This window comes from Cicer arietinum, chromosome 1 (assembly GCF_000331145.2).
Source record: "Cicer arietinum cultivar CDC Frontier isolate Library 1 chromosome 1, Cicar.CDCFrontier_v2.0, whole genome shotgun sequence".
NCBI classification, from domain to species: domain Eukaryota; kingdom Viridiplantae; phylum Streptophyta; class Magnoliopsida; order Fabales; family Fabaceae; genus Cicer; species Cicer arietinum.
Genome location: NC_021160.2, coordinates 39,844,486 through 39,854,536, shown reverse-complemented (window position 1 = coordinate 39,854,536; position 10,051 = coordinate 39,844,486). Strand labels below are relative to the sequence as shown.

General features: G+C 34.9%; 1 protein-coding gene across 1 annotated transcript in view; it reads left to right on the top strand.

The window, feature by feature from the left end:
* The first annotated feature begins 491 nt into the window (after positions 1-491).
* The window catches only part of LOC101503894 (nuclear-pore anchor), a 34,968-nt gene continuing 25,408 nt past the window's right edge, over positions 492-10,051 (top strand). The window contains exons 1-15 of the mRNA XM_073369406.1: positions 492-940; positions 1,406-1,552; positions 1,646-1,744; positions 2,070-2,198; positions 2,303-2,395; positions 2,487-2,552; positions 3,803-3,892; positions 3,996-4,073; positions 4,356-4,465; positions 5,999-6,119; positions 6,215-6,307; positions 7,206-7,254; positions 7,919-8,022; positions 8,096-8,164; positions 10,027-10,051. Of these exons, the coding sequence (XP_073225507.1) occupies positions 635-940; positions 1,406-1,552; positions 1,646-1,744; positions 2,070-2,198; positions 2,303-2,395; positions 2,487-2,552; positions 3,803-3,892; positions 3,996-4,073; positions 4,356-4,465; positions 5,999-6,119; positions 6,215-6,307; positions 7,206-7,254; positions 7,919-8,022; positions 8,096-8,164; positions 10,027-10,051 (1,579 nt within the window). The 5' untranslated portion in view covers positions 492-634. The remainder of the gene's footprint in view (positions 941-1,405; positions 1,553-1,645; positions 1,745-2,069; positions 2,199-2,302; positions 2,396-2,486; positions 2,553-3,802; positions 3,893-3,995; positions 4,074-4,355; positions 4,466-5,998; positions 6,120-6,214; positions 6,308-7,205; positions 7,255-7,918; positions 8,023-8,095; positions 8,165-10,026) is intronic.

The following is a 10,051-nucleotide window of genomic DNA, read 5'->3' as shown; positions in this document are numbered from 1 at the left end:
CGATGGATTTGAGTTTCTATCCACATTGGTTTATGTGAGAGAAGATAATAAATGAAAAATAAAATATATAACTTTTTAGAAAAAAACTTGATTTGAAGTTGTACATCCTAACAAATCCCACTCAAAAGTATATTTGGTGAATGCTTATCCAAACTTTTAATTTTTCAATTTTTTATTGAATTCTAACTTTCGGTAGCGTAAATTACACTACCATATTCTAAATGTGTGTATAATTTTTCCTACCGAAAAGAACGAATTAAGGGTTTTTGGAGAGATTTTTTTTGAAGTTATAAGGTAAGAAAACAACATTATTAAGAAAATGGAGGGTGCAAAACACAACCTCAAAATATGTCCTTTTCAAAATCTAATGAACCCAAAGCCCGTTAAGCAAATGACCACAATCCAAAATCTAACGAACCCAAAGCCTGTTAAGCAAATGACCACAAAATCAAAGGAACCCACAAAACAAGCGAAAACAACTTTCTCCGACATATGCATTTATAATCCCTTCATTTGGTTTCCTCTTCAAATTCTCACTTCTTCCCTCGTTCCTCTCATTTCCCTTTACACCCTCTCTCTTATTCACTATTTCTGACAAACTCTCCGATTAGGGCATAATCGTCCCCCTTACGTTATGCCCCTCTTTATCACCGACGAAGAGTTCTCGCGGTTATCCGGCGACACCACCGCCGTCGCCGCCAAAGCCGACTCCTTCATCCGCGGCCTCCTCAACGAACTCGACACCGTCCGCGCTAAAGCCGATGCCTCCGACATCAACGCCGAACAGAACTGTTCCCTCGTCGAGCAGAAGTATCTCTCTCTAGCTGCTGAGTTCTCTAAGCTTGAATCCCATGCATCTAACCTACAGTCTTCCCTTGATCAACACCTCCGTGATCTCTCTGATGCACATGCGAAGAATCACCAAATTCAGTTGCAATTGGTGCGTTTCGCACACGTTTCGAAATTGTAGTAGTTGTGGCATAATTGTGCATACTTTCTATTGTTTTTATAATTTATTTACTTTCACTTTAAATGTTTGTACTAATTTTAAATTTTATATTAAGTTGTTAGTTTCTTGTTTAGACTAGTTTATAGATTTTGGAGCTTCTCAATTAAAATTAAGTTTGCGATTTTTCATTTATGGCAAAGTTCTATGAGCTTATATGTGCGTACAGAGCTACACGAGAGAGCTTAGAGAATAATTGAATTGAAGAAGCTTGTGTAACTTATATTTGTTTCAAAAATTGTTATTCTAAGTTTCTTTAAATATTTATGTTTATTTTATCATAAGAGTATCAAGCGAAGTTTGTCCATCCTGGCCCAAGGTTTAGAATATTTAAAATTGGTCGCATTCCTGTGTAGTGTTGTGTTGCTGTTTTGAAGTTATTGGTTTTGGGTTTTGTAGGTTGAGAAGGATAGAGAGATTGAGAGGTTGAAGACTGAGGTGAGTGAGCTGCACAAGTCAAAGAGGCAGTTGATTGAGTTGAACGAGCAGAAGGATTTGGAGCTTAGTGAGAAGAACACAACTATTAGGAGCTACCTTGATAAGATTGTGAGTTTCTCTTCCTTTTGGTGCTGTAGTTGGTTTGGCTTCTTTAGTGAATTGGTTTGCATTGATGTTTGTGTTTCAATGGTGTTGTTATAGGTCAATTTAACAGAAAATGCTGCCCATAAAGAAGCACGCCTTAGTGAAGTTGAGGCTGAATTGGGGAGATGCCGGGCTGCTTGCACTCGCCTCGAGCAGGTTAGTTACAAATTTTCTTGGATTTACCATTGGTTTTAATGCCCGGAGAGATTATCAGTGCTACTTAATTCCATCAATGACTCTGTTTTTTCTCATTAACGGCTAATTTCTAAATAGATAACAGTCATACCCATGCAATATAATAATTTAAGTATACTTCGACGTGTTAAATGAACTGGTCTGCTTTGCTGTTGTCTGAAATGGGGAAATGTTTCTAAACATCTATTGCTTGCTTTTTGTGCTCTACATTTACTCGTTTTGTTTAGAGTGAACACAGAACACTTGCATTTTTATTTCACTAAAACCGTATAATGCATGTATGCAGGAGAAGGAGATTGTCGAGAGGCAGAGTGCTTGGCTTAATGAGGAGTTGACTGCTAAAATTAACAGTTCCTTAGAGCTGCGCAGAAAGCATACAGAATCTGAAGCCGATATATCTTCCAAACTTGAAGATGTGAGTTTAATATTATAATAATAATAGTAAATTTCTATTTGAATTTTAATGTTTTTATTATTTTTTTGTTTGATCGTAATTTGATATTTTGTCAATACTTTCAGGTTGAAAGACAGTTCAGTGAATGCTCTAAATCTCTACAATGGAATAAGGATAGAGTAAGGGAGCTAGAAATGAAGCTTAAATCTATGCAAGAGGTTGAAAACGTTCAATTCTTTATCTTGACATGTGATGTATGAATTCCTTTCATCCGAAACCCTGCTTGATTGAGCTTTTATATGTTTCTAGGAATTAATATCAGCAAAAGATGCTGCTGCAGCCAACGAAGAGCAATTATCTGCTGAACTTTCAACTGTGAGTGCTTTGTCCTTCCCAAAATATAATCCCAACTATTTTTTCCCTTTCAAATATTGCTATTATATGCTTAAGCATTGGATATAGCTGCATGCCTATCTGTCTTTCTTTTTCTGTGGCACAATAATAGTATCTGTTGGAGATAGGAGGTGAATGAAAGAAAAGAAACTTGGTAAATTTAAATTTGTATTTACAATGCTTGGAAATGGCAATAAGCTGAAGCATTATAGATTCATAGCTTATGACTAAAGGTTAGTTTTTCATAATTAAATCCTGTATTTAATCCATCGGCAGTCAAATTTTGCGCTTGTAGTAAATTTGATGTTCTTTTCATCACTTCTATCAATGTTTTTTAAGGAATAGCTGCTTAGTGATTTGTTCTATTGTTAATTACATTGCATCCAATGATCGAAGTAAACAATAAAGTGGATGGTGGTTTCCTTGCTAATTCTATCCCTGTCCATGAATTTAAGACTCCCATTTACCAGTTACGATCTCATAATAATTAAACCATTTATTCACCATGAGACAGGAATATGATGACCTGTGGTATTACATATAGTTTGTCCATATTGGAGGATAAAATTGATTATGTTTATAAGGAGAGAATGCCATGCATGATGCTGTTTACTTTATAGAATCTGAAGTTTCATCTTCATAGCAACCTTAGCACAACGACGTCTGTAATGACTGATGAGTAAATGGTTTGTAGTCGTACGTTTCCCTTGGTTGCGGTTTTTGTAGGAGCATTGTGTCTATGAATGTCAAACATTCTTTAGTATTATTTGATAATAAAATAAATTTATGATTGAAAAGAGTGATGAATTACAATAATGGCAAGTATGGGTGGGATATCCTTCAAAACAAGTAAATCATTGTACAATGAAGTGCTTGAAAAACAAGATGCAAAAAGGCTTCCCGTTACTGTGGCATACCTGAGATAGTAGACCTCTTGAAGCAGCCTTGAGTAGAAGGTCTAAGAGAATTTAAAAAGGAACTATCCCAATACATGTTTGGGGTCATAGGAAAATTAAGCAGCAAATGACACAATCTTGGAAAAGGAATGAGCATTGTTCATGACAGTGTTGTTAAATTTCTGCCATGGCGATCCCACGGCATTATAGCATGGCGGATTTTCTGCCAGTTACCATAGGCCACAAATTCTCATTTGAGGTCCTAACAACACTGATTTTAAGTTGTGTATTTTATATGTAGCTGAATTTGAATATTTGAATATATCATGTTAATAGGTCAATAAGCTCAATGAGCTCTACAAAGAGAGTTCTGAGGAATGGTCAAGAAAAGCAGCAGACCTAGAGGGTGTTTTAAAAGCGATGGAGGTGAAGTTTGTTTTCTATTACAGTCTTCTAATGTTTGGAATCTGTCAAATTAGAGATTTGAATGCTTGAATGTCTTTGGTAATTTTTACTTGTGTTTAATCAGTCACATCTAAAGCAAGTTGAAGATGATTATAAAGACAGACTTGAGAAGGAATTATCTGAGAGAAAGCAGTTTGAAAAGGTATAGTATTCTTCGTCAGCCAGGTGCCAATGTTCTGTATTTGTTTGCTTTCCCCTTTTGTATTGAACACGTTATTTGAACAAATGGTAATTAACTTAACCTCTTCCATAAGCTGGGTTTTAAGCTTATTATAGGTAATGCTTGATGATGATTAGTGCTTAGATGATACGGGGCGACTGTTTTCTCATTTTATTTGTGGGTACTTGGTAGATATTAACTTAAAATTTATCATGTGCGAAATGTACAAATAGTCTAATTTTATGTCTATTTGGATTCTTGTAGGAGACTTCTGATTTGAAAGAAAAGCTTGAAAAGCTTGAAGCTGAAATGGAGACAAGGAAGAAGATGAATGAACTAAGCAATCTTCCATTCAGAAGTTTCTCCACTGAACCGTATGTCGTTCTTGATCTTTCAAAGCACTTGGTTATACTTACTTTCCCATCTTATTCCTGTGTGTGCTGCTTTTCCCGCTTAAGTAGCTCGAGATGTCAAAGGTGCAGCATAAATAGATAGAGTTTCATGCTCATTTGTTGGTTGAGAAACAAGGACTGAAATATGCAAAAATTCGCCACTTCTTTTTTGAAAGTTGATGTAGCTCTACCAGATATATAAGTAACCAACCCATGGTGAATAACAGGGTTTCCACTGTTGATAGCATTGAGCAATGGTCATGATCATTTCATGCATTTGATTGTAGTGTTGGAATGCAATAGCCAATAGGAATTATAATTTACTTTAGAAATAATAGGGTAATAACTAATAACTACATTGTTCAAAAATAGAAACAAATTTCAAGCAAATAACAACATAAAACAGATGGAACTAAAATGCGGGATCAAAAGACAAATAAAAACAGACTTTTTGGTAAACAACCAAGAGAATTACAGTATTTGAAAAACAGGTTTTAAAGTACACTACAATAAAAAGATAAGGAAGTAAAGAAAGAAAAAGAATTTCCACAGTGCAGGAAGCAAAAGAAAAATAAAAGTAGAGCAGAGTAAAATCGAAAAACACAGCAGGAGAGAAAGTCACTAACAGATACGAAATACAAAAACTAGTAGAAGAAAGAATGTGAAACAGAGTCTGCACTCAGTTTTAGGTTTTCACACCCTTTTTGGGCTGTGGGTTTGGATCAGGTTGGGCCACATGACCCATATTCATTTTTCCCCCTTTTCAAAATATGGTCCATTTTTCGCTGCATGGCTTGTGGCGGCCACATTTTTGACAACCGCCATACAAAATCTGGCACGACACCACCATTTTATGACAGTGTGTCAAAAAACCGTCACTGCAATAAGCCACTCTGTTGCCCTGGCTGCCATTTGACAACACCTAATTTAACTTGAATTTGATTCTATTTATATGGGTATTCACAATAAAACATCAACCAATATTATTAAGAGATACCATGTTGAGAATTATAAGTTCACTGTGGGAAATAGTAAACTGAAGATTATTGTTACATTTGCTGTATTACAGCACCTTAACCTAATATTTCTGTTTTTACTTGTGATAAGTTGATCAAGTTCTTAAGTTGTACAAGCCCAAGTCCAGTGATGATAATAAATAACTAATAATGCTAATGCTTATAATTTACAGCTTAAGTTCTGATAGAAATTCTCTATTCTCTATGAAAGGTTTAATAGAGAAAGAAAATTGTAGTTTTCCTTTCAAATCAGGATTTGTAATTGAGTATCATACCAGTATGAGTTCTTGTTTGATAAAGACTCTTTATGAAGTAGTAGTGACTAGTGAAAGCTAATGTTAGTTATCATTTTGGCATTTTGTGCAAGATCGACATATGGAATTTCATCACTCCTAAACCTTTCTTCATGTATTTAGTTCTGAAAAATCCTTAATTATGGCCATGCAAGCCTTTATTTTCTCCTAGAAAAATATTTATTATAGTTGTTTTTTTGTTACAGGTGGCTGACATCTATTGTAGATGATAGCATGGATGAAGAAAATAATGCACTAGTCTCAAAAATCCCAGTTGGGGTTTCTGGAACAGCATTAGCAGCTTCACTTTTGAGAGATGGGTGGAGTGTGAGTTATTTAAAATTTAATTCTAATTCTTGAGCCGTTGTCTCATTTGATTTGCACAGTTAAATCTTCTTACTGTATCCTTCTGTTTGTTGCAGTTGGCGAAGATGTATGCAAAATACCAAGAGGCTGTTGATGCTTTGAGACACGAACAATTGGGAAGGAAGGAGTCAGAGGCAATTTTGCAACGGGTATGACTGATGTGCTCGTCTTTTTATATAACATTGACATAACAGAAATTTGACTGAACATTTATAATAATATATTTCTTCATGTATTTCTACTACTAGTTAGTTAATACGATGAAACATTTTGATATAATTGACTGTGCCTTAATTCCCAATTTAAGAAAATTGAAATTTTATTGAAGGACCCCAAACTTCCAATTTTCACCAGTGGGTTTTCAGAATTAGGATAAGTCAGAGTTGGAGCGAGTAAGAAAAAAAGAATTACAGGGTATTTGGAGACCTGGGCTCTTCACAAACTCAGTCCAAATACACTCAATGCCTTTCTTTTCTCTACAACTATTACAACTACACAGCTGTAGTTCGTTATTCTGTTTACAAGACCTCTTGTGTTTTGATCCCTATTTTCTTGCCTACTTTTAACACAACACTTCCTGGTTGGAATCTTGACTAACTAATTGTGTGTATGTAATATCTGTTTGAAAGGAATTGGTTTCCCTTTATTTTGATCAAACACTCAAATGCAATGTAAGGTGCCTACAGAAAACCCATGACATTATTTTTGATGCATATTAAAAATAAAGTAGTACATTAGAATTGGCTTAAATATGTAGTAATTTTGGTTGCACTTCAATGGTGAAACCTATGAACAAAAACCGAACCTAATATTCTCTTTTGTTCTGTTTGCATGTCAAAAGTTATCTATTCTTTATAAATAGCAAATATTGTTTCCAATACAGCTTTTTTGGTGGCATTTGTTGCTAGTCGTATTGTTCACTGTGTTATCTTTTAAGTTTTTAATTTTTTTTTTCAATTATCAATATATTAAATTTATTAATACACACGTAAACACAAATAAGTATATTTATTGAGAGATGATGCAATCCTCAATGAACTTTCTCAGGTTCTATACGAGTTAGAGGAGAAAGCAGAAGCCATAGAAGATGAGAGAGGTATGTCTTTTTGTTGAGTTAAATGGGAGTCACTAAATAATTTGTTAACTTAGAGAAGAAGATAAAATTAAGTCTTTTCCTGTCCACATTTTTGTCCTTATTGTTATGTGACAAGGTCAAAGAGTAATCAAAATTGCCAGCACGTGTGATCAGCTTTGATCACCTTGTAAGCTCGTAGGATCGGCGTTTAAACATGATCCTGTTTTTTGGGATGTATTTTTCGACGACTTTTGAAAACCTATTTTATGGTTTAAAACAGAACTTTAACCCAATTTCTCATATCTTCCCTCCCCTCTGCCTCTCGCGGCCAGCAGCAGCAATGACCTGTGGTCGTTCTTCTCCACAACTAAAACAGCTGACAAGTTTATATAGCTTGAGTCAATGTACCTATAGCCGTACAGCTTGCCAGTCAAGTTTCCTATTAACCAATGAGAGTGCGACAGCTGTCACCTCTAACTAACAGAAAAGAAAACTGACTAACTATCTAAGGTATAGTTCTATATATAACAGTTCTGTACAGTACAATTAACAAACATAATTTGATCAAGTAGGTATATCTCTTACAACCTGATGTTACTGTAGACTAAGAGCTATGCAAGTATTCTCTCTGTCACATTCAGTGCCATACCTTTTTTGCTAAAATAAATAATTGACATTCATGTAGTGGAGCATGAAAAGATGACTGAAGCATACTCTTTGATGAACCAAAAATTGCAACACTCCCTGAACGAAAATTCTAACTTAGAGAAAACCATCCTGGAGCTGAAGGTATGATAACAAAATACAGTTTTATCCGCTAGTTTTTTGTTTTATTTAGATTTGCTTAGTATATCTTTCGCAGGCTGACCTCAAAAGGCATGAACGTGAATATAATCTTGCCCAGAAAGAAACTGATGACCTTCGGAAACAGGTAAATTGGAGTGTCCTCATTTTCTATTAGTTTTCTATGTTTGCATATGTATTTCATCAAGCAGTTTGCTCGAGCTTAGTTTGGAGTATTCCTTTTTGCTATTATTGTCGCTGTAATAATGTGACCGTTAGTGCAAATTGCGTGCTTCTGGAAAAGCAAGAGGAACCGTCAAGTCTATTCTAAAAGGTGGGCTTTGTTGCATGGATCAATGCTTAGATACTACTAGGCTCTATACAAACCAAAATTTCAGTTAGACCATTAAGTTTATGGTCTTTGTTGTTGGTTTCCCTTTCTCCTAATCATTTGCTAGGTCTTCTAGTCCCATTTAAATTGGATTAGTTTCTATTTGTCATCTTTTCAGTCTGAACTGGTCTTCTTCTCACATGATCAAATTATCTATATGAATTCAGTGCTTACGATGCACTCTCTAACACACTTTTCCCAACACACATTCTCATATTGATCAAATTATCTTATTTAACATGCAACTTGTGGTCTGGTCTCAAATCTTTATTAATATAATATAACCAAAACTTTGCTATTTCGTACCTTGCTGCACTTGGTGAAAATATAGAACTGTAATTTTTAGTTAATGAAAACTGTCTCTCTGTTAATGTCAGCTGTACCAACTCAGAGAGTTGGTGTAGGTTAGCCCCTAATTAGTGAAGGTTAAGGGTTAATGATATATAGCTGATGACCTCTCTGGTTTAGTAACAAGAACTACTTTCACCAATACAAAACAGATTCTAGAACAATGTTTCTCTCTGTTTTTTATCCTTTCTCATACACTTGCCTCTATCCACTACTCAAGTTTTGTATGTAATCAACTCATCAACCAAGACTATATCGCATGGACAAAAACTTTATTGTGGAGTGTGGAGTGGCTTTTGGATGTCCTCATTAAATATGTTTAAGACTATGAAAGATGGTTGAAACATCCTCTTAGATTTTTCCGTTGGGCCTAACTCAATCAGACAAACCAGCTTGTAAAGTGAGTAATGCTTTCTACTTGTAAACACTTTTTCAGGCCATATCGCATCTAATGTTGGACTTGAAACACACTTGCCCCATGCCTTACTTTGGACCTTTGAAGCTTGAACTGGGTGGCCCAATGGGTCCATTATTTCGAGTTGTGCTTAACTCAGCTCTACAAAACCAATTTGTAAGACGAGGGATGACTCAAACTTATATGCACTTTTTCTAGCCATATCACATCTAACGGGAGACTCTCACACACACCCAAAGTCAACCTTCTCGTTAACCTATCGTTTTAGAAAAATCCTTTTATTTTACCCACAAGTTAGCAAACTAGTTTTACCCAATAATACATATCCTTTATAACTTGGTTATATGCAATATTATGGACCTTTTTCCTGCATCCCAAATGACATATCTTGGCTTGCTTTTCTTTCTTATCAATGTATATAAGGACTTTAGCTTCATAAAGACCTTGCATAAGGTCATTTTTTTCTTCCTATTTAGCTGTGTTTAATTACAGTTTTTATTATAAGTTGGATTTTGTCTGATGTTCACTTTTTGTGCATTTTTAGTTCACTGCTCTATCTTCATCACAGAATCCCAAATGTGTTCAAGTTTTAAAAGAAGCTTTTTCTAGAAACCCCAAGTTTCATCTTCAACTAAATGATAACATTTTTCTGGATCTTTCTTAGAAGCTAAATTTCTAGTTTTCTAAAATGCAATTTCTTGTACCAAAAAGTTGTCTCTGAATGGCCATTATATAAGTGTGTTTGCATAGTAGTGATCAGTGTCATGATTTTATCTTTATGACCTCTGGTATGGTTTAGCTTATTGACAAATTTTTTATATTATAAATTTATTAATTGATATTTGGATCTTTATAGGTGACAGTACTTTTGAAAGAATGCC